At 37.4% G+C, this 25,263-nt stretch overlaps 1 protein-coding gene across 3 annotated transcripts in view; it reads left to right on the top strand.

The window, feature by feature from the left end:
* The window catches only part of DNAH7 (dynein axonemal heavy chain 7), a 258,907-nt gene that overhangs the window by 145,233 nt on the left and 88,411 nt on the right, over window positions 1-25,263 (top strand). For all 3 annotated transcript variants that reach the window (XM_070458472.1, XM_070458471.1, XM_070458473.1), the window contains 10 exons: window positions 802-957; window positions 1,686-1,854; window positions 4,164-4,290; window positions 5,487-5,706; window positions 8,869-9,741; window positions 11,692-11,921; window positions 16,760-17,090; window positions 19,602-19,948; window positions 22,311-22,491; window positions 24,916-25,101. In XM_070458472.1, coding sequence (XP_070314573.1) covers window positions 802-957; window positions 1,686-1,854; window positions 4,164-4,290; window positions 5,487-5,706; window positions 8,869-9,741; window positions 11,692-11,921; window positions 16,760-17,090; window positions 19,602-19,948; window positions 22,311-22,491; window positions 24,916-25,101 — 2,820 coding nt within the window. The remainder of the gene's footprint in view (window positions 1-801; window positions 958-1,685; window positions 1,855-4,163; window positions 4,291-5,486; window positions 5,707-8,868; window positions 9,742-11,691; window positions 11,922-16,759; window positions 17,091-19,601; window positions 19,949-22,310; window positions 22,492-24,915; window positions 25,102-25,263) is intronic.

The following is a 25,263-nucleotide window of genomic DNA, read 5'->3' as shown; positions in this document are numbered from 1 at the left end:
TCATTTGTACTCCCATCAAATGGCAGTCCAGCTAATAAAATGCCCAGGCCAAAAAAAAAGTTACTTTTCACAACATTGGAAACATACTTCACATATTATTTTGTAATCTGCTTTTTTCTTCTTAATGTACTCTAAATACCTTCCTGTTTCATTATTCTTCTACAAGATGATTTGTAGAACACAACATCTTGGTTAAGAACCATTACAATTGTACCTGCTTTCCAGTAAATTTCATTTTGAAAGTACAAATTATATTATGTAAGCTTCTTAACTTAAATAGTCAGATAACTTAGATAATAAGCTGTATTACAGAGAATAGTGGTCTGCAGAGAGACAAGTGGCAGTCTAAATTCTTGTCTCATTTCTGAGACCTTAAGCCAAGTTTCTTAACCTCTGAGTCCCTATGATTTTATGGTGAGTAGGAGTGTGTACTGGAGAAGGAACTGGCGCCCCACTCCAGTACTCTTGCCTGGAGAATCCCAGGGATGGGGGAGCCTGGTGGACTGCCGTCTATGGGGTCGCCCAGAGTCGGACACGACTGAGCGACTTAGCAGCAGCAGCAGGAGTGTGTATTCTGCATGGTGTTTTTGGAAGTCAGAGAAGCCATGTGCCCAGGGCCTGTACAGATAGGGACATTCCATTGACTTGGTAACTGTTAGGTCTATTGATTACATCTCTTTTCACATTATGACACTTGAAGGTTAAATTTGAGTACGTCAACAACGAGGCTTAGTAGTTATTTTCAAGTGTCAAACATAATGGCAACTATGGCTCATCTTATTATTTCTTGCTATTATACAGAATTTTCTTTTAAATCAACTCAATAAAGATATCTACAAGCCTCTGCTGATTAACTTCTCAGCACAAACTACAGCAGCTCAAACTCAAAATATCATCATGTCAAAACTGGACAAAAGAAGAAAGGGAGTTTTTGGTCCTCCTTTGGGCAAGAAAATGGTAATTACTCTCTTTCTATATGTATATTACAGTGCTGGCACTGTTCCTGGGCATTGTTACATTCAGAACAAGGAAACCAGATATACTAGGACTTGACATCTTTTTGTAGTTCAGTTTTTATTAACGTATCATAAATGTTGGTTAAGAAGTCTTCTTAAGAGTGTTTTTATATTGCATGTGCATTTGGCAACTTGACATTAAAAACAAGCAGTTGCCTTGTGAATTCAAAGTAGAATATTCACCTGGGAAATTATCTACCTTCCTAATTTCTCTCATTAACATTTTTACTCAGCAGAGTCTCTGCTGCTTGCTCTCTAGGCCTTTAAATAACCAAGCTATCAATTGACATTTCTGTGTTCCTCTGCCAAGAATACCCTTCTCAGCCTCACTGAGGCTTTTATAATCGTTTGAAGATCATACCTTTCTCATTCATTTTAATGTATTGAAGTTGTACAAGGAAAAAAGAGAAGGCATATTGAGAAACAAGTTATATGAGAGGATTAATAAGTTCTAAACTCTTAGCTATAAAGGTGAGTAATAAGACTGTCTTCCTGTTCCTGGGGAACATGGATGCTGAGAGATGGTTCTGATGTGCAAGGAAATCATCAGTTCTCACTTACGCACTTCACAAAAGGGTGATCTTATTCTCGGCCTGAACACTGTTCGCCCCATAGGACACTACATTAAGATGCTAATGTTTCTAATACCTGTCCTCCTTTCATTCTCAGATTGTCTTTGTAGACGATGTCAACATGCCTGCTCGAGAGGTGTATGGGGCCCAGCCTCCCATCGAGTTACTTAGACAGTGGTTAGATCACTGGAATTGGTATGACCTAAAAGACTGCTCTATGATTAAACTAGTGGACATTCAAATTATATGTGCTATGGGACCTCCAGGTATGTTTTCTGAGTTTATGGTCACTCTGGCTGTATCTAACGAGCAGGAGAAAGAGAAGCCCCGTCAGACAACCTGAGTCGGTGTTCCGTGTCTATGTTTTCTGTCTCTCTTTGTTCTGCCCTAGCAGAGGTCAGCTAGGTCAGCACTGCACAGGGGATGCCTTCTTCGTGGTCTGTGCTGCGTGCTGTGTTTAGTTGCTCAGTTGTGTCCGACTCTGCGATCCACTGGACTGTAGCCCGCCAGGCTTCTGGGTCCATCGAGTTATTCAGGGAAGAATACTGGAGTGGGTTGTCCTTTCCTTCTCCAGGGGATCTTCCTGACCCAGGGATCGAACTCATGTCTCCTGCATTGCGGGCAGATTCTTTAGCTGCTGAGCCATCGGAGAAGCCCTGTTTGGGGTGATTCTCCCCAAATCATACAGCTCTCCCAAATCCTTTTTCTTCCATGTTCTCTTCCATGTTTGCTCCCCATTTCCTCTTCCTGCATTCTGAGGTCTCAGATCCCCTGAGAACCCAGATTCCCCTGCAGAAGCTCATTTTCCTCTCTTTCATTCCTTAAAATTTCAACTGTATTCATACATCCCTGCTTTCCCCTACCCCAATCACTTCCCATCTTAGTGAGTCTCTGGATTTAGACAGACTGTTGAGGGAATTTAAGTAGGAAATCATGAAAAGAATGAATTCTTAGATATTCTTTTTACTTTTCAAGGGAAGTTTATGAACTCAGAGATCTCTATGTAGGAAAAAATTTTCTTTTATTTTAGAATATCTGAAATAGCTTGATTTAACTAGCTGGACATCTCTAACTGTTCTTCCCCTGAACTCATGCTGGTGTTCTGTATTTTTAATATAGAACAGTGTGCCATGTCTTAGGAAATTTCTCCACTATTTGCTTCTGAACTCTTGACCTTTATTTGACCTGTAATGCAGATAGTTTGCTCTGAGTCAGTAATTGCTCTCAGCACCCTCTCTGGGCCACTTTGAATGCTAGTCCCCCTTCTTTTCTTTCTTTTTTTTAAATTCTATTACTCCTGGGTCCCAGAGTTCAGTTCTGCTTTGCCTCTCCCCATCCCCCAGCAGTCATTTGTAGTAAGTGTCTGCTTTCCCTGCCTCTTTGGGGACTGGACAGGGGAGCAGACTGAATCCATGAGGTATCTTTTCCTCTTGGACCTCATTTTCTAAAAAAAAAGACCGCCATTTCTGACTGTTCTCTGAGAGGAAAGGTTGAAGACACAGCTGGGTGTATGATCTTACACCTTTCCTTCTGTAGCCCTTTCTCCATTTCCTTAAACTTGCCCAGGTAAATCAGTGTTTATTATGAGCTTCTAAATACGTAGCAATACCTAACTGTTTTGATCTATAACTGTAGACTACTAGTTATATGCTTTCACACATTGTTTATGTTTTTAGAGTCAGCACAGTATAATGCAGTGATAAAAGCAAAGTACAGATTTACTTGGTTTAAAACAAACATAAAACCTGAACCTATAGGTTTTTAAGCAAAATATATATTAAAGATATTATGCATTTTTAAAACCACTCTTTACTGGAGATTCCATGATAGAATCCCTTTAAAGAGACAGGGCATTTTATTGATACATGTAAGGATGATAATATAAACCAATTTTATAAAATGGTGTTACATTCTAAATCTGTTTTTAAAATTCCATATTTGAAATTTATAATAATTATTTTGTGAAAATGAGATACTCCTCCAATTTTTAAAATCAAAAGCAGCCAGTGACGTGGCCATGTGAACCACATTGACTAGTCTTAGGGAAATTTATTTCAAGATGTGAGGGAAGGATGAGGCTGTATGTTAAGCTCATGCTGAATTTCAGCCACGTGCAAAGGCCCTTAAAGTGTGGTCAATCAGAGTTATCAGGGTTATATTAACATTGTGTTAATGTTATATTAATAATAACAATATTATATTAATATTACATAGTATTGTCCTAATATTGTTTTGTTGAGAATGTTTGACAGTTTACTGCTTTGGGCTGTGTATGAGTGATGGAGAAGGTGGATGCTGGGTCTTTCTGTCTGGTTGGATTTCCTTTGGTAAATAAACCTGACCGAGATTATATTTAATTGATTGAACTTATAGAGACCATTTTCAACTAGAAAACAACACTTTGAGGTTGAGGAAAAAACTGTTTTCAGATCAAGGTTATCCAAATAATTGATTACTTCTCTCTGTGTGCCATAAATTTGTCCATCTTTCACGCTGTTTTATGCTGTAAAGTGTAGAGAAAATGCTCTGTTATATATGAGTAGCATTGTTAAGGATTGTCCTTTTTGATATTTAGGTGGTGGTCGAAATCCAGTAACTCCTCGATACATGCGGCATTTCAATATTATAACAATCAATGAGTTTAGTGATAAATCTATGTTTACAATATTTTCTAGAATCTTAACCTGGCATTTAAAAACCTGGTAAGTAATCGAAAGTGTGTTTGTTTTTTCACTAGTGGGTATAAAATCTTTGGGGAACATATGAGTATAAGTAGTGCTTCTCAGACTTCCACAAAAGCACCTCGAGAGGAGGAGGAAGGTAAGAGGCAGCAGTTGCTCCCCTCCTTTGCTCCCGTCTCCAGGAAAGGGAACAGAACACAGAAAGCCGGCAGGATCTTTCTCTTTTTCCTTTATTTGTCTGAAGTCTTAGATTTTAACCTAAGAATTCATACTCATTTTGCATCCTGTTGTATATGTCCATGTTGGAATGATCAAGATTTTGAATTTTTGCCATGTAGTTCAGTTAATGCTGGAAAGATTGCCAGGTTCATCCTGTGACTTTGACACCCTCTGGTAAAACTCTTGAGTTCCCCAGGGGTGTCCGTGTCCAGGTTTGATTGTAGCCGTGGAGCCTGTGTCCTGGGAAAATGTTGCCCCCTAGATCTGGACACTCAGCGCTTCTCCACAAGATTCTCGGAGGTAAGGAGCCAAGTGGCCCTGAGCAGTATAAGTCTTGGCTCCCTGACACCATTCTCAGGAAATTGTCATTCCTTGTCTAATGCAATGGTGATGGAGGGGAAAGCTTACTGCTCATCAAGCCAGAAGTGAAATAAAGCCAATTTTTTCAAATGGATAAGGTTCTTTCTACCTTAATCATCCCTTTTCCCTTTAAAAGAAATCCTGGTTCACTATTTCACTTTGTTTTAACTCCCCTCCCCCCACTTCCTTACTTTTTTCTGAATTTTTTTCTCCCTTCCCTTTCTCTGAAAATACCCATTTCACCAGTGTTCTTCAAGGATCCTATCTATATGCAGCTAAGAATGCCAGGTAGTGAAAGAGGTTAGGAAGCATCATCTAGTGGATCCTGGATTTGAGTTACATAATATGGGTTCCTTGGCTGGCTCTTCTGCCCATTTATTTAAGCAGTTTTAAGCTCATTAAACTGGTCCTGCTTACTGATGGAGTTCCTTTGAACATAAAATAATGAATAGAAAGTAGCTTTAAAAGAAGTAAAAATTCTATTATTATTATTATTATAACAGGAGATGGTAATTTTGTAAACTAAATCAATTGATTTAATATAAGAAAAATTCATGTTAGTTGTACTAAATATCACTATGTATCATAATTCTATGTTTGCTAACATTTTCTTTCTTTTCACTTAAAAAAATTTTAAGTTATAAATTTCCAGATGACTTTCTAGATTTGACAACACAAATTGTAAATGGTACAATGACTCTGTATAAGGAAGCAATGAAGAATCTCTTGCCTACTCCAGCTAAGTCTCACTACCTGTTCAACCTCCGAGATTTCTCTCGTGTCATTCAGGGAGTATGTTTGTCAAGACCAGAAACAGCAGAGACCAAAGAAGTGATTAAACGTCTTTGGGTTCATGAGGTAAATCTCTGTGCTACTAAAACATGATTACGCAAGAAACAAAGATTTTACCATGCCAAAAACTGGGTAAAGAAATATCCAGCAATTGTTGAAATACATTCCACTATTTGGCATTATGAAGGTCAATGGTCAGGATAATTTTTAAAAATACTTCACACTGACATATTCTATGGCACTTAAGATGCTTTATCTCTGATTTTCAGGACTTTCTATTGATTTATAGAGTGTTTCAAAGGAGCTGTCATTTTAAGTCTCCTTTAAGTGACTTTAATCCTTTCAGTTTGACTTCAAATAATTTTGAGATGGAAATACTTTTGTTTTTTGTTAGTTCATGAGTGTTAGCAGACTTATTCATAATAGCCTAAAAGTGGAAACAATTCAAATATGCATTGGCTGATGAACAGACAAATGAATGTGGGCTCTGTGTGTGTGTGTGTGTGTGTACATACACACAGTGGAGCTCTTTTCAGCCCTAAAAAGAAATACTGATAGATGTCGCAACATGAACAAAACCATTACACTAGAAAACCTTACAGTAAGTGAAAGAAGCAAGACACAAAAGGCCACGTACAATACAGTATTTTTCCACTTAAATGAAAAGGCTGGAATAAGCAAATGCATAGTGATAGAAAGTAGATTAATGGTTGCCAGAGGCTGTGGGGACATGGAGTAGGAATAGTAAGGAGTGGCTGCTCATGGGTGTAGGTTTTCTTTGGGGGGGTGTTGAAAAAGATCTAGAATTAGACAGTGGTAATGGCTGCACCACAACATTGTGAATATTCTAAAAGCTGTTGAATTATATGCTTTAAAAGTGAATTTTATGATATGTAAATTATACATAATTAAAAAAATTTGTAATCCAAACTTTAAGATAAATAAGTTCAAAGCACAAACACAAGATAAATGCTTCTCTGCAAAGGTTTAGATTTATAATGGAAATGTTTAAAAACCTAAGGGATAGAAATAGAATAAAAGTTGCCTGCGGGGTGGGCAGAGGGCAGGCATCCACAGGAGTGAGAGTGAGTGAGTCTGCTAAGGTTTTGAGAATGTTCTGTGTCTTGATCTTGGTGGTAGTTCTGTGGGCGTATAAATGTGTGAACATTCCTGGAGGTGTACACTGCAGATTTTTGTACCTTGTGGTAAGGAAATTTTAGAAAAGAAAAAAGGATCTTCCTAGTCGTCATCCTCAAAATTTGTAAGTCAACAGATACAGAATGGGTCCCTAGATGCAGGTGTGTTGACAGTCTTTGAGAAACACTGTCTTGGGTTCTTGCTTAATTGCAGTTAGATAATACTATACTTGATTCATGCTTAAACACTGATGCCCAGTATATGTGGTTGGCTTAATTTAGTTTCCTTTCCTCATTAAAAGAAAGAGGGCTTCAGTGTCTCAATCTGAGGAAGTGACTATTGTCATATTTTGGGAAACCCAGTCGTCCAGGAGAGAAATAGCTTTTGGACTACTTGGTCAGAGTAAGTGGGAAGGTTCAATCATCCCATTTGTGTAGCCACTGCTGTTGTGAAAAGGGATGACACGGGTATGTCAGCTTGACAGCAGTGAAAATACTAAAATCATTATCCTTAAACATAATTAGGCTGATTCCAAGGCAGTTTGCAGTCATTATTTCTCAGTTCTGTAGTGTTTTCATACCTGTTATCATTTCATTTTTGCCATGCATCTATGAGATTTGTAAGGCAAGTATTACCACTTCTGTTTTATAAGGTGAAGAAGCTGATGCAGAGAGGATTAATGTTAGAAATTTTGCTGACAGAAATATGTGTTGCTTGTATCATATGAGTATTAGTCTGCTAGTGTTGTCATAATAAAAATGCCACAGACTGAGTATCTTAAACAACAGAATTTTATTCCCTCGTACCTCTGGAGGCCAAAAGTACAAAACGAAGGTGCTGTCTGTGTGGATTTCTGGTGAAGGCTCTCTTCCTGGCTCACGGGGTTTCCTCCTCACGGTGTCTCACAAGGTCTCTCTTCTGTGTTCCTGCCGTGAGAGAATGAGGGCTCTGGTGTCCCTGGCTTTTCCTACAGGAACACCAATCCTGTAGGATTAGGGCCCCACCCACATGGCCTTTTTAAACTTGATTACCTTCTTAATGGACCTCTCTCCAAATACAGTCACATTAAGGGATAAGGCTTCAATGTACAGATGTGGGCGCAGGGGAAACAAATCTATCCAAAACAGACTGTAAAGTGAAAGTAAAAGTCGCTCACTTGTGTCTTATTGCTTGTGACCCCATGGACCATACAGTCCATGGAATTTTCCAGGCCAGAATACTGGAGTGGGTAGCCTTTCCCTTCTCCAGGGGATCTTCCCAACCCAGGGATCGCACCCAGGTCTCCCACATTGCAGGGGGATTCTTACCAGCTGAGCCACAGGGAAGCCCAAGAATACTGGAATGGGTAGGCTGTCCCTTTTCCAGGGGATCTTCCTGACCCAGGAATTGAACCCAGCTCTCCTGCATTGCAGACGGATTCTTTACTGACCGAGCTATAGAGATATTCATACCACTCTGAGGAAATATTAATAGTTATGTAGCAAACTTGATTAACTATTTTTGCAGTCTCTCAACATGTGCATGTAAGTGGAGATCTATTTTAGTACATTGCATCTGCAGTTACTTACAACAAGAATAATTAACATGTCCAAAACAAAGTTCCCTCCAAGACATTCTTACGTTTTCTATAAAATATGCTTTTATAAAGACAGTAATATCTATAGATTTGCCAGTAAATTCAAAATATTATCTGGCTGGGAAAAGGAAACAATTACTGCAAGGGAGTTGCAAAATCCTAGACACCGGGGCCCAGGTCTGTTACCTATATCTGTATGACGAGCAAAGGCAGTCACCTACCTTCGCTAGTCTTTTTTCCCCTTCTCTAGTCCTTAGTGCACTTAATACCTCTATAATCTGGTGCAGTCTCCCTAATTTACCTTCATTTATTGGTAACAATATAACTGTTTTATTCTAAATATATGATTAAATTTAACATTTAAAATATTATGCCATTCCTTGTTTGGATGCGCTTTTAATAAAGCCCATGGAAATTTCTTGAGAGTACTTTTTATATTACTTCATATTAGCACAGAAATAGCACTTTAAAATAGGAAAATTGATTCTTAAAGCTGCTTTTTAATTATTGTACAGGTCCTCAGAGTGTATTATGATCGTCTTCTGGATAATGCAGACAGAAGTTGGCTTATCAGCTACATTCAAGAAATCTTAAAAATACACATGGAAGAAAATTTTCATGAGCTTTTTCAAAGTTTGGATTTTGATAAAGATGGGATAGTGGAAGAAGATGATTTACGCAGCTTAATGTTCTGTGATTTCCATGATCCCAAGAGAGAGGATACCAACTACAGAGAAATTGCAGATGTGGATGCTCTCCGGATGATAGCAGAAGCTCACCTAGAAGAATACAACAATATGAGCAAAAAAACAATGAACCTTGTCTTGTTCCGATTTGCCATCGAACATATCAGCAGAATTTCCAGGATCTTGAAACAGCCTCGCAGCCATGCTCTTCTGGTTGGTGTTGGAGGAAGTGGAAGGCAGTCTGTCACCAGATTAGCTGCCCACATGGCTGATTCTTCAGTTTTCCAGGTTGAAATCGCCAAGGGCTATGGTAACTCTGAGTGGCATGAAGATTTAAAAGTGATCTTAAGAAAATGTGCTGAAGGGGAGATGCAGGGTGTTTTCCTGTTTACAGATACTCAGATTAAAAAGGAGTCATTTCTAGAAGATGTCAACAATCTGCTAAATGCTGGGGAGGTTCCCAATCTCTTTGCATTGGATGAGAAACAGGAGATATGTGATAAGATGCGTCAGTTAGATCGCCAACGGGATAAAACCAAACAAACAGACGGAAGCCCCATAGCTCTTTTCAACATGTTTGTTGATCGCTGCCGCAATCAGTTGCACGTAGTCCTTGCCATGAGTCCCATTGGAGATGCATTTCGGATTCGTCTTAGAAAGTTCCCTGCTCTCGTAAACTGCTGCACCATTGACTGGTTCCAGGTATTGTCATGTAAATTTTAGATAGACTTCTAGAAATATTGACTCTCCACCATCAGCATGACTTATTTTAGAGTCCACCCCCACCCCCCGCAACTGTGGCTCAGCAGAATTTTCTGATCAGTAATAATATATTTTATGAAATTAAAATTCAAAAATCATTATGACAGAAAAACCTTTTATTACTAGTGTATACAGTCATTGACATCAACTTACTGTAGAAAGTTTTAGGGTAAAGTTGTATGTCTGTCAGGTTCCTGACAGGGAAGAAAGAATAGCTGGGAAGGCCTCCCTGAGGAAAGTTGAACAAAGGAGCTGTTTATGAAGGTGTAGGCAGGATTAAAGGAGCTTGAGTGGTATGGTGAGGCAGGAAATGGTAGGGCACAGCAAGAAGATGTTACCACAGCTGCTCTTAAAGGGGCACAGGGAGAAAAACGTGTTACCGGAGCTGGAAGCTGTGGAAGTAGGAAAGTCTGGCGGGATCAGGAACCCCAAACCTAGAGTTCAGCTTCTGATAGACAGCAAGAGGGATAGAAATGCCTCTGCCTCTCTCATCTCCCACCCTCCAGTCTCTTTCCATTAGAAAACCTGACAGAAAGTCAAAAGGAAGAAAGTCCCAGTGACCACTTTTTCTAATAAATTTCGGTATCAGAAGTATAGAACACACAAGGGTATAGGGTAGGAAGTTTGTGAGCTGTGGCAGAGAGCCCGTGAGTGAGATCTAATACATAGGAATTTTTGACCTTGGGGAATTTACATAGCCCCTTTGTCCCTCCAGTTTCTGCTAAGATTTCATGAAAAAACATATTTATTGAACCTTTGCTTTGTAGCAGATCTTATCCTAAAGCTGGAGATGAGTCAGAAAATGAAGTAGACTAGGCTTCTGCTTTTCTTGTTTACTTACATACTTGCAAATAGTGGAAAATAATTCCGTCATACAGGGTAGCATAAATGGAGTAAAAGGTTTTCTGAATCAGTGACCTTCAGGAGAAAACATAAAGGACAAAAAGTACCAGAACTGAGAGGATCTGGTCAGAGACAATAAATTAGTGAAGACCAGGAGCTCCATAGGAAGAAGGAATAGGGTGAGAGAAACTCAGGGTGACAAGGGCGTAGTACATGAGGGGAAAATCATAGAGTTGGGTTGGAAAGGTGGAAAGGGCCAGATCAAGTAGATTTACAGATTAGCTTTGGATTTTGTTTTGAATATGTTGGGAAGTCTTCAAACAGTTGTAAATTGAGAGTGTGAAATTAGCTATTAATAATCTGCACTTGATGAGATCACTGTGGCGACTCCATAGAGCACACAGCAGGGTGGACAGTTAGGACACTGTTGAAATATTCCAGAAAGACGGTAACAGAGGTGAACCGCAATGGCGATTATAGGTGTAGAAGGAAAAGAGTTGGAAGCTATTTTAGGCATGGTGCCCATAGAACTGGATTTCGAGATGGATATAGAATTGAGGTGTTTACTAAGTTGGGAAGATTGCAGCCGTTTGCGGGGGAGAAATGGACCATGATTCAGACTTGTTGAGTTTGAGGAGATTATGAAAGAAATCAAGGAGGTAGTTATTCATCTAATTCTGGAGTTTAGGGTAAAGGATAGTAACATTTACCTCAGAAATTTGGGGAGAATTAAGTGAGATAGTAATAGTAGAATGTGCAAAAAGACACACATTCTATAAATTTGGTTCCTTTTTTCTTCCTTGCTCCTGCAATACTCATGTGCAATTTCTCTAACTCCTGAACAAACCAGAAAGAGTTAACAACATTACATGCATTAGCTACTGGCTCCCTGTCCCAAGTACTTGGGGGGAAGTTTCTCCTGAGTTTCTGTCCCACCCCATTCCTCTTGCTTCCTCCTGCATTTCCACCATCTGTGGAGGCCCTCAATAGTAACAGGCTCCTGTCAGTGACTTCGATGATATGCTAAAACATTTATCTTACATTCAGTCCTGGCCTGAAGATGCACTACAGGCAGTTGCCTCCCGCTTCCTGGAAGACATTGAAATGTCAGAGGAAATACGAGATGGCTGTATTGAGATGTGTAAGAGCTTCCACACTTCTACTATAGATTTATCGACATCCTTCTATGTTGAACTTCAAAGATACAATTATGTGACACCTACCTCTTATCTTGAATTAATCTCTACCTTCAAACTGTTGTTGGAAAAGAAAAGGAGGTAAAAATGAAATTTATTCCTAAGTAAGCTATGGTGGTTTTAAAACATTTGTGTGGACAAAAATGACATAGCAAAGATGAAGATTTTTATTTCATATATGTGTATACTGTGAGTTTTGTTGAATCGTTTAATGATTTACTCCACAAACATTTTTAGGGTAGGGAGCAGGGCTTATTCTTTTGTGCACATGATTGCCTAGCACGTCATAAATGTATAATCATATTTAAGGAATGAAGATGTGCCTCTGAGAGCTGCAGTAAGACCCCAGGGTACTTTGACAGTTTGCTATTAGGCAAACGTCACTAGTGAGTAATTTTTCTTCAATAAGTAATTAGATAATAAATAAACCTTCTCTTTAGGTATTGAACAGCTGGAACCTAGAGACAGCCACTCAATATACATAGCTCACTTTCCTTCTTTAGTAAACTCTTATTTGAGAACATCAATACAGACATCAGTAAACTTATATACTATAGAACGTGTCAATGTGAGCTTTTTTGATGTTGTTGAGGTTAACTTATACATGCAGTAAAGTTGACTCAATAGTTTCTTTGATTCTAAAAATTAATACTTAGTCTGCTTGGGTCAGGAAGATCCACTGGAGGAGGAAATGGCAACCACTCTGCCTAGAAAATTCCATGGACAGAGGAGCCTGGTGGGCTACAGTCCATGGGGTCACAGAGTCAGACATGACTGAGCACATGACCCACTTTCCACACAGACACACATATATATTATAAAATGTAAAAAGAAAGACACACATATATATTATAAAATGCAAAAATACACACATGTATATTTAAAAATATAAAAATAAAGACATATGTATTATAAGATGTAAAAATAAATTACCTATAAAGTTAGATGTTTAGAAATTTTACTAATCACCTTTAAGGAGGTCTTTTACTAATGAAATTTATTTAAGCAATTTATATATTACATTTATAAATTTTAATATTATTATTTCCCTGATTTAACAAGCTAAACTTTCCCAGGTACTTAATTTATATAAAATCTGGTAAGTTAAACTTACACATATGGTAAGCCTTAAGCTTTTTTAAGTGTTTGACTATTACCTATAGACTTGATGGGATTTTTTTTTTTAACATGAAAACCTGAATTAACTCTGTTGCTCAATTATGCAACTTATCAGGGCTTCCCTGGTGCTCAGACAGTAAAATAGCTCCCTGCAGTGCAGGAGACTCATCAGGCAAGTCTCCTGGAGAAAGGAACGGCTATCCACTGAGTATTCTTGCCTGGAGAATTCCATAGAAAGAGCAGCCTGGAGGGCTACAGTCCGTGGGGCTGCAAAGAGCTGGACACAACTGAGCAACACACACGCTTACATATTGAGGCACAAGGCTGACCTGTGAACCTAACAGACCAAATGCCTTTAAATATTAAACATACTTGAAACACCAAATGTGCACAGAGTCCTGACCAAAAAAAAAAGTTAACGTTTGCATATTAACTGTAGATCTTTCTAAATTTTTCTATGGCTATCTCATTATCCCAGGCATTTTAAAGTACTTTTTCTTGTATTATCTAAGATGCTATCTAGACTGGTGGGAAACTTCTCAGCCATATTTACAGTGACTTTGGTAATGCCTCCTATAGCAGAGGTGTGATAGCTTCCTATTCATCTTGGTCCACACCCCATACTGAATCATACCAATAGCATTTTTTCCATCTACTAGTGAAATCTGCAAGCCCCACCCAAGGCTACTACATAACTTGACTAAATTTTATTATTTCTTTGACTGTCAAGATATTATCTTTCCATTTAGATCTTAGGATTTTAACCTAATGGAATCTTGCTTTTCTCCCCCTGTACTTTCCTATCCAGGAGGATCAAAACCTCTTGGAGAGTCTGATTAATTGGGAGGTATCACTTATATCTCTCTTTGACTATATGCTCACAATATTTAAGACCATCCTAACTGGAAGAAAGATTGTAAAAATGAGATACAAACTGAGAGAAAAGTTGAAAATAATAATTTTCTACACATTTTTATATATTCTTGATGATATTCAAAATTCCTCTGTTTAAAAATGTTATCCTTTGCCTCTACTAGAATCCCCACCATGTACTTCAGTTCAGTTCAGTCGTTCAGTCGTGTCCAACTCTTTGCAACCCCATGGACTGCAGCATGCCAGGCCTCCTTGTCCATACCAACTTCCAGAGTTTATTCAAGCTCATGTCCATTGATTCGGTGATGCCATCCAACCATTTGATTCTCTGTCATCCCCTTCTCCTCCTGCCCTCGATCTTTCCCAGCATCAGGGTCTTTTCAAATGAGTCAGATCTTTGCATCAGGTGGCAAAAGTATTGGAGTTTCATCTTCAGTCCTTCCAATGAATATTCAGGACTGACTTCCTTTAGGATGGACTGGTTGGATCTTGCTGTCCAGGGGACTCTCAAGAGTCTTCTCCAACACCACAGTTCAAAAGCATCAATTCGTCGGCGCTCAGCTTTCTTTATAGTCCAACTCTCACATCCATACATGACTACTGGAAACACCATAGCTTTGACTAGACAGACCTTTGTTGACAAAGTAATGAATGTCTCTGCTTTTTAATATGCTGTCTAGTTTGGTCATAGCTTTTCTTCCAAGGAGCAAGGAGCTTTTAATTTCATGGCTACAATCACCATCTGAAGTGATTTTGGAGCTCCAAAAATAAAGTCTGCCACTGTTTCCACTATTTCCCCATCTATTTGCCATGAAGTGATGGGACCAGATGCCATGATCTTAGTTTTCTGAATGTTGAGTTTTAAGCCAGCTTTTTCACTCTCCTTTTCACTTTCATCAAGAGGCTCTTTAGTTCCTCTTCACTTTCTGCCATAGGGGTTGGTGTCATCTGCATATTTGAGGTTATTGATATTTCTGCTGGCAATCTTGATTCCACCTTGTACTTCCTCCAGCCCAGCATTTCTCATGATGTACTCTGCATAGAAGTTAAATAAGCAGGGTGACAATATACAGCCTTGACGTATTCCTTTCCTGATTTGGAACCAGTCTGTTGGTCCATGTCCAGTTCGTACTGTTGCTTCCTGACCTGCATACAGATTTCCCAGGAGGCAGGTCAGGTGGTCTGGTATGCCCATCTCTTTCAGAATTTTCCATAGTTTATTGTGATCCACACAGTCAAAGGCTTTGGCATAGTCAATAAAGCAGAAATAGGTGTTTTTCTGGAAATCTCTTGCTTTTTTGATGATCCAGAGGATGTTGGCAATTTGATCTCTGGTTCCTCTGACTTTTCTAAATCCAGCTTGAACATCTGGAAGTTCACAGTTCACATATTGTTGAAGCCTGGCTTGGAGAATTTTGAGCATTACTTTACTAGCGTGAGAGATGAGTGCAATTGTGTGGTAGTTTGAGCCTTCTTTGGCATTGCCTTTCTTTGGGATTGGAGTGAGAACTGACCTTTACCAACTACAGTAACCCTGTAGTTAGTTATTCTTCCCTGAATAGCTGAAGTCTTCAGATCTCTTCATAGCCAGGTAGTATTGTAACCTAGAAGCAAGCGCTCAGCTTCCCTGCCAGGAAACCAGTGTGTTAGCCAGCAAAGGGTCACGTGGGTTGAGCCACCACACGGAAACTGCTTCATGCTGGCCGGGGGCCAGACCTTACCTGTGCTTGCGCCACAAGGGTTCCGCTGAAACCAGACTCACAGATAACATGGTGTCCTCTCTCCAGTCTCCTCAGTTCACATTGCTGTAACATATTTTGCTCAGAGGGAATCAGCTTATCACAGGAGTGTGACGTGCCCTGACTTGCAATGTTTTCTTTTATTTCAGTGACAGCCTTTTCAGTTTTCTGGCTCAAACCAGCTAAGCACTCAGTTGAAGAGTGTGCTTCCATCTTTAGACAGTTATTGGGTTGGTTAGTTACCAACGCCAGCCTACTTTTTGAAAAGAATTTCTAAAATGCGTCACTTTTTACTTTGAAACATTATGGCATCTCAGATATTTAAAATGAGACAAATTATAAAGAGGCATTTTCTCAAGATGTGTAATTATCTCTGGAACATATATGAATGCAAATCAAAAATTTTAAGTATATTAAAATATTACATTATTTTGAAATCAATTATTATTACTTTATAAGAATTTTGTATCAAAAAAAGAGTTGAGCTTTATTCTCTGGCCACTTGTATTTCAAATGAAAAATTCCTATTTCAAGATACTTAACACATATTAAAATTATGTGCCACATTTGGCAAAGCTCAAGCAATATATTTTGGGTACTGAAGTCTATTTAAAATAATTGATTATAAAAAGATCTTAAGGAAAATATTGTTGTTGGAATAAACTTCCCAAGATGACTAATTACAGAGGTATATCATTCATCTTGATGGAGGAGGTTCCTTGACTTATATTTAGTGTATTTTTCTTTTGAATTTGTTATATGCCTAGATACTGTGATAGATACTGGCAGTACAAAAAATCCCAAGACATACTGTTTGCTTTTAATTGCACACAATCTAGAATTCTAGAGTTCATATTTTTTACCAACTGTTAATATATGCAAAAATCTTTCAAACCACTTTTTAAAAGTTGAAGTATGCTTGATTTACAATATTGTGTCAGTTTCAGGGGTTAAGCAAAGGGATTAAGTTATATATATGTGTGTGTGTGTGTATGTGTGATTTTTCAGATTCTTTTCCATTATAGTTTATTACAAGATATTGATTATAGTTCCCTGTGCTATACAGTAGGTCCACTTCTTTAGTCATGCCTTGAAAAAAATCTGAAAAGCTAAAGAACACTTATTTTTTTCCTTGAAGAAGAAGCCTAGAGCCTGACAGCTAACCTTGTTTTATCTCTTTGCTTTTAGTGAAGTCATGAAAATGAAAAAGAGGTATGAAGTGGGTTTGGAGAAACTGGATTCTGCTGCATCTCAAGTAGCCACAATGCAATACGAGTTAGAGGCTCTACACCCTCAGTTAAAAGTTGCTAGCAAAGAGGTTGATGAAATGATGTTGATCATTGAGAGGGAATCTGTAGAAGTTTCCAAAACTGAAAAAATCGTGAAAGCTGATGAAACAATAGCAAATGAACAAGCTATGGCGGCCAAAGCCATCAAAGATGAATGTGATGCTGACCTGGCGGGGGCTTTGCCCATATTAGAGTCAGCACTGGCTGCCCTTGACACCCTCACTGCGCAGGTGAGAGCATAGCCGCGGGCTTGCTGGGAGACCTGTTAGCGTAAATAAGGAAGTGCTTGCCATCCGGTGCTGCAGTTTGCTCTGTCTTTCCAAAGTCTCCACATTGAATGTGATTGAAATCATTTTCAAATTGGCTGAAAGATTCCCTAACTGGCCTGGGAAAAAGAAATGGACATGCAAGACTAAGATAGTTTTGAAAAGAAAGTTTTCAAATGTTCTAAACAACCTACAACAATCATTATTTCAGGAACTTTGCAGAGCAACTTTAATTGATAGGGGCATGAATATACACTTTTATTCTATGTACACTTTTTCATATTTAGAAACTTGTAGCTGGGTATGCCTTACAGTATATATGGTAAGGTGTTGTGTCAGTGTTTGTCAGTGGGTTTTTTGTGTGTGTCATACATATGACACATTATTTATGATTTTTAATAATATATAATAACTTAGTATAAAAATTTATAATTGTTATAAAACAAAATATTTTATTGTATAATAACATAGCTTTGACGGTATTAAAAATTAAAACATGAAGGGGAACGTTTCAGTTAAGAAAGATTAAGATGAATTTTGAAAAATAGTGTTGACGATCTCAACTAAACTTTTGGGTGAATTAGTAGAGGATGGGACTTCCCTTGTGGCTCAGCTGGTAAAGAATCCGCCTGCAATGCAGGAGACCTGGGTTCACTTCCTGGGTTGGGAAGGTTCCCTGGAGAAGGAAAGCCTACCCACTCCAGTATTCTGGCCTGGAGAGTTCCATGGACCGTATAGTCCGTGGGGTAGCAAAGAGTTGGACACGACTGAATGACTTTCACAGCACACACAGGACAGGATGTGTTAGATCCATTCTTCACCCCCTCCTCAAAAATAGGTTTCAGATTGAAGTTTAAATATAAATAGTTATATTACATTATAAAATAGTATAAAATGTAGGTCAGATGTTAATAATTGTGGAATATAAACGAGGACTGAAGATTTCTTTGGTATAAGAGAAATCAGAGAAGAAAACACTAAGCAATATTGTTTGTAATATATATGCTCTGGTTACGCTCTTGTATTTTTCATAAATAAGAGAATTTTTGTACCTTAAAATGTAATGGTACATTTTTGTACCTAAAAAGGTAATGAATTTTAGTACCTAAAAATCAACACATTTTATTTCATATAAACACCATGGATAGAAGTTTAGAAACACTAAAGAAAATAATATTTCAACTGCATGGGAAACAAAATATTAATATACTTCTGTGTGTAAAGCTCTTACAAATCACTAATAGAAAAAATGGCTCTAACATAATATAGTAAATGATATGAAGAAGTACTAATTCAAAAAGGAGGATACACAAATAGTTAATAAGGATATGAAAATATATCATACCTCACTTGTATTTAAAGTCTCTGTATTTAAAGTCTATACAGTTCATGGAATTCTCCAGGCCAGAATGCTGGAGTGGGTAGTCATTCCCTTCTCCAGGGGATCTTCCTAACCCAGGGATTGAACGCAGGTCTCCCACATTGCAGGCGGATTCTTTTTGTTTGTTTGTTTTTGTAGGTGGATTCTTTGCCAGTTGAACTACCAGGGAAGCCCAAGGAATACTGGAGTAGGTAGCCTGTCTCTTCTCCATCAGATCTTCCCAACCCAGGAATTGAACCAGGGTCTCCTGAATTGCAGGCAGATTCTTTATCAGCCGAGCTACCAGGGAAGCCCCAAAAGAAATACAAATCAAAATAAAATTTCTTTTGCCTGATAGAATGCTTACCCATGTTGTTAAGGGTATATGTAATAAAATAGGCACCCTTATATATTTTCTGCAGGGCAGTTTGTCAATATTTGTCAAAAACTTAAAAAGACATTAAGACTTTAATTGTAATAGTAAAAAAGAAAAAGGCATGGAGTGTTAGAATTATGGTTCATATTTATACATCAGAGAGCTATGCAGCATTAAAAATGATATAAATGTTTACTAGCACAAGAGTATGTTTATTATATATTATTAAAATAGAACAGTTTAAAAGAGCATGTACATTAGATATACTATGATTCCACTGGTTAAAATAGGGCAAATACACTGGTTTATAGCATACACACATGAAAAAAGTGTAGAGAAACGTAAAGTAAGATGTTTACAGGAGTTAACTATATATGATTGGTTTCACAGGAGACATATGTACAGTTTCTCTGTATTTTTCTGTTTGTATGTGTAACTTTTATAGTTTTTAAGAAGGAGCAAAGCTCTTACTTTGGGACAGTCAAAAGAAAGCTCTTTCATGCGTTCTTGAAGTGGATTTCATGTGATAAGTGATCTCAGGGTATTTTTGCATTACTCTTTTTTATTTTTAACTTTGAGATAAACTTCTCAACACTTCATGATATAATTTTATCACTGTCACCAGCTTCTGACACTATCACTGTCAGTGAATAGCGAGTTTCTATCTTATGGCTTAGTTTGAAAATAGGAACCAAACCCAAGTTATATGTAAACAATTCTTGCATGTTGTTATTTCAAGGACATTACAGTGGTCAAATCCATGAAGAGTCCTCCCGCTGGTGTCAAGCTTGTTATGGAAGCTATATGCATCTTGAAAGGCATCAAAGCTGACAAAATCCCTGACCCAACAGGTACAGGGAAAAAGATTGAGGATTTCTGGGGTCCTGCCAAAAGACTCCTTGGTGACATTCGATTTCTGCAGTCACTTCATGAGTATGACAAGGACAATATTCCTCCAGCTTACATGAGCATCATAAGAAAACATTATATTCCAAATCCAGATTTTGTTCCAGAAAAGATACGAAATGCTTCCACAGCAGCTGAAGGCCTGTGCAAATGGGTCATAGCAATGGATTCATATGATAAGTAAGTAGTGACAAAAAAGAAAACAAACTTTTTTTTTTCAGGTTGATTCTTCAGGTAATATAAAACCTATGTGCTACATGGTGAGAGGCTCCTCAGAAAGTCAGGTCTAATGCCTGCTCTGGCATGCTTACTGGAGACAGGACTGTACCAACCACATAGCATAGCGCATGATATTTAAACTTCTTGGACACAGGAGCATTTTGTTGTTGTTCAATGGCTAAGTCATGTCTGACTCTTTGCAACTCCATGGACTGAGGAGCACCAGGCTTCCCTGTCTTTCATTATCTCCCAGGGTTTGCTCAAACTTGTGTCCATCGATTTGGTGGTGATGACATCTGACCATCTCAACCTTTTACATGCTAAAAAATTATTATAGACCCCCAACATTTTTATCAATATATTAGAAATTAAAACTGAGAATTAAAAAAATATATATTTACTGATTCATTTCTATAAAGCAACAAACTTTACATAAATACTTCTTTTTTAATTTTGGAAGACAAGTGGTGGCATTTTAAACTTTTGCAAATGTCTCTACTATGTTCTTTAAGAGAAGACTGCTGGATTCTCAGATCTGCTTCTTCATTCAATCTATGAAGAAAATACAGCCTCACACAGATGTTTAGTTGACAGGGAGGGCCTCACTGGAGTCCCTGAGGGGGAGGGGACGTGTCTTGGACCACATTTTGAAAACAACGCTTAACGTATAGTCTTTGATGAAACAAACAGCTTTTATAGATGATTATATGAGAAACATTTATATCATATACAGAACAGTAAAGATTGTTGGTTATTCCTTTGAAAAGCAACTATTACAGGCTATCTTTAAATCTCACATACAATTCTATTTGTATACGAGATGTGTACGTCTGTATTACATGGTATATATGTTTTGGACAAGGATATATTCTGTTAATGATAAATTTTAATTTAATGTTTTATCATTTATTTGGGTTTCCCTGATGGCTCAGCTGTAAAGAATCTGCCTGCAATGCAGGAGATGCAGGAGACACAGGTTAGATCCTTGGGTTGGGAAGATGCCCTGGAAGAGGAAATGGCAATTCACTCCAGTATTCTTGCCTGAACAATCCCACGGACAGAGGAGCCTGGTGGGCTACAGTCCAAAGGGTCGCAACGAGTCAGACACGGTTGAGCAACTGATCGCACATGCACACATACATTTATTTAGAATGGTGACACCGCTGATTCCATTTTCTAGAAGAGAATTTAGATCTCTAGTTTTCCCTACATAGTCCCTTTTATTACTGACATTCATATTTATAAGATATCTGGTTTTAGTTAAGGGTATATTCTGAAATTTGAAAAAAAGTAAAATATAAAGACAGGAGCATCATTGTTATATGTATATAATAAGCCTGGAAGAGAAAAAACAAAAGAGTTGGGGAACTGAAGAAATGGGTGGATACAATATCATTTTAACTATTTTGAGATAAAAATAAAATAATAAGATTAATCCTCAAAATAATAAAAATTAAAATGAAAGAATAAAATGACATAAATAAAATACCCTTCCTTTCTTCATTGTTATTAAGCCTTAATGAGTTAGGCTAGTTTCCATAAACACTAATATTTTACATGTATATGCTTATTCTCCTTTTCCAAAATCACCAAAATTGACACCGGCAGCAATTTAATATTTACCTGTGGTTTCAAAAAATCACTTATTTAGGGGCTTTCCTGGTGACTCAGACAGTAAAGAATCTGCCTGCAATGCAGGAGATCTGGGTTCGATCTCTGGGTCGGGAAGATATCCTGTCTGGAGAATTCCATGGGACAGAAGAGCCTGGCAGGCTACAGTCCATGGGATCGCAAAGAGTCAGACATGGCCGAGTGACTAACACACGTATGCAATCACTTATTTGAAAATATTATATATATTTGATATCTATTTTGAGAATCATATTTTATTGCTGGTATTAACTTTGTTAAATATAAGATATAGAAATCAGTATAGGTTTTATGTGAAGACATGTTTTGAGTTATAATAAGGATTTTAGAAAAGTAATTCATGTATTCCACTATTGTGTGAAAATTGTATAAATCTTAATTATGTTGAATTGGTTCACAGTGCTTTTCAGGTCTACTATATCCTTCTACCTTTCTGTATGTTTCACCAATTTGGGGAGCTTGATATTGAAACTACACCTGAAAATCTTAATTTATCTAAAATAATTGTAATATATAGTAGAGCTATACATAATCTTGTTCTGTATTTTCCAAGTCTCCTGTAAATGTGTTATCCCTCTTTCATAATTTAAAAAAATTAAAAAGTAAATTCAGTGATGGAAAGTACACTAGAATATTAAACATGTATTTAATTTTCCAATTTTACTTTTGGCAGAGTGGCAAAAATCGTAGCTCCCAAAAAGATAAAACTGGCTGCAGCTGAAGGGGAGCTTAAAATTGCTATGGATGGTCTCAGAAAGAAGCAGGCAGCACTTCGGGAAGTTCAGGACAAGTTGGCCAGGCTTCAGGACACACTCGAACTAAATAAACAAAAGAAAGCTGACTTAGAAAACCAGGTATAGTATAATACAGACAGACATAGGGAAATCTTCAGTTACTCTAAATAGGAATAATGTTCGCGCTGGTACAAAAACAGCAATACTGTTTTCTTCCTGGTCGGGAGTTGACAGACAGTGGACCACAGTATAAACCAACCTTTGTGTAGCCCACAAGCTAATAATGACTTTGACATTTTTAAATGATTACATATTAAATGATTATACAGGTTTCTATATAATATTCTGAGTTTTGCCTCTTGGTCTATGAAGCCTATAATATTTATCATCTGGCTGTTTATCCCACAAAAGAAAAAAATTGCCAACCATCTCTACTATAGATTACTAGAATATTGAGCTAAATTATTTAAATCATTCTTCATTATGAGTCTTTCCTGGTGGCTCAGAGGTTAAAGCGTCTGCCCGCAATGCGGGAGACCGGGTTTGATCCCTGTGAGAAGGAAATGGCAACCTACTCCAGTACTCTTGCCTGGAGAATCCCGTGGACGGAGGGGCCTGGTAGTCTACACGGGGTCTCAAAGAGTCGGACACGACTGAGCGACTTCACTTCCCTTCATTATGAGTGAGAAAATGGAAAACCAAATTGTTAAGTAGCAGTTATATAAAAATTAATGGCAGAACTGAGATTAGAACTCAATACCCAGAACCATACTGTGTCCACTGGAAATGTTTTTAAGACTAAAATCATTACTCCAGCTTAGTGATACCTTTTGTAAAAAGTAATTGCTGGGATCTGATTATGTTCCCCAGAAAAGTCCAAGTATTTTGATATACAGTCAATATTTACTGAGTGCTTATCATGTGCAAGGCAATTTCTGAGAGCAATGTATGTCACTGATTCTCACAAAAGCTTTCTGAGGGAGGTAATCTTTTTAGATTATTTTCTAGAAACTAAAGCACAAAAAAGTTAAGCAACTTGCTCATGGTCAACCAAGTTTCTAAGTTTAGATCCAAGTGCAGGCAATCTGACTCTAATACATTTCTCTTTCCCATCTTACTGGGCTGCTTTCTATACAATATGTGCACAAATTCTATATATGTACAATCTGTGATATTGTGCTAATCTTAAAAATGTGTCCTATTGAAAAGCATGGTCTTCAAGTGATCAATTTTAGTTTAAATAATATAACTAATAGATAGATATGTGGTTGCTCACTGTAAACATTTTTCAGCTATGCCCTATGTTTGAAATTATTTTTCATAATAAAATGTTAGAAAACTATGGTAATGTAAAATGAATATGTGTACTAAAAGCTTGCTTTGAAAGAGAAATTTTGGTTAAAATGTTTCTACTTAGTAGTTTCTGATGGCAGCTTTATTATGGTCCAAGACCTGATTTAACATTTTAATAAAGAGAAAAATGTGTGAAGAAAGAAACCAGGATGCAAAAGGGAATAAGAAGAGGGAAAATTAACAGGAAACGTTTTTAAAGAAGTATCAAAAATCTTACTAATTACATACCTTCTGCTCTTTTAAACCCATCTTTATATAAACTTTTATGGTATTTTATGTGTTTAACTCTAAAGGCATTATTATCATTAATATAAATATTAATAGCATAGGAAAAAGTACAAGTCAAATTCTCATTCCAAAATAATCTAAATGTCTCTGTTTTTATCAATTATTTACTTCTTTTCATGTAAATTATTTCATTTTGAACTTTAAGATAACCTTTACTTAACCTTGTCATTCTCTAAAAATAATAAGTCACTTAAAATTAATCAAAATAATTCAGATATTCCACTGGAACATTGCTATTGCATGGTTTAAAATGGCTTTTGCCCAAGTTTTCCACATTTGTAATTATCCTTCCTCTTTTTTGAAAATAACATTGCTTAATGATGTATAATCAAACTCGGTTGACAGTCTTATGCACAAAGTAGGCTCTCAGCTATTGACTGAAGTCCTAATTTAAAGTTAATTGCAAGTGTCTGAGTAGGCTGACACAATTTAGCAGCTTGAAAACTGTGCTTTGTAAGTAAGCATAAATTATTAAAACTTTTAAACATTTAACCTTTAAAATTATCATTAAATCAACCATAAGTTAAATGAGGGGGAAACGTTCATAGAATATTTAAAATGAAATGCACTTTGATTATTAAAATGGTGGGTAAAACTTTCACTGTCTCATACTGTAGCTCATTTCCTTAAATAGAGCAGTTGTTTGTGTTATATGATAAATACCTGTTACGAGTTTCACAAATTAGATTAAAATGCTCTCTTTACTATAAAAAATTCTAAAAGATCATCGACTCTCCAGTCTTCATAGTGAACTTCTGCACATTTTTCTTCCACAGAGTGTTAAAAAAAGAAAATTCCAGGTGTAACTGTAATTTAAAAATTTATCCCTGAGGTTAAAATCTGGCAGAATTTTTAACTTACTCTCCTCGTAGGTGTTGATAAAGGTTTACTTCTCTTTTTGAGGTTGACCTGTGCAGCAAAAAGCTAGAACGAGCTGAACAATTGATCGGAGGCCTTGGGGGTGAGAAAACACGATGGAGCCAGACAGCTCTGGAGCTGGGGCAACTATACATCAACCTGACCGGGGACATCCTCGTTTCCTCAGGGGTCGTGGCTTATCTTGGAGCCTTCACATCTAACTATCGACAGGTAGGGAATACTTGTCCACCTCTAGGGTCCCCTCTTGATCCTCCTGGTATAACCAACATTAATCTTGCATTTTTTTGTTGTTGTTGTTTGGAGTTCTTGCTAAGTATGAGGGAGAAAAATGTTTGCAAGTGATTTTTAGTTGTGTATTTTAATTATTCAGTA

The sequence above is a fragment of the Odocoileus virginianus genome, chromosome 30 (assembly GCF_023699985.2).
Source record: "Odocoileus virginianus isolate 20LAN1187 ecotype Illinois chromosome 30, Ovbor_1.2, whole genome shotgun sequence".
NCBI lineage: Eukaryota > Metazoa > Chordata > Mammalia > Artiodactyla > Cervidae > Odocoileus > Odocoileus virginianus.
The sequence above is the reverse complement of the archived record's forward strand: the minus strand, read 5'-3'. Positions and strand labels throughout refer to the sequence as shown.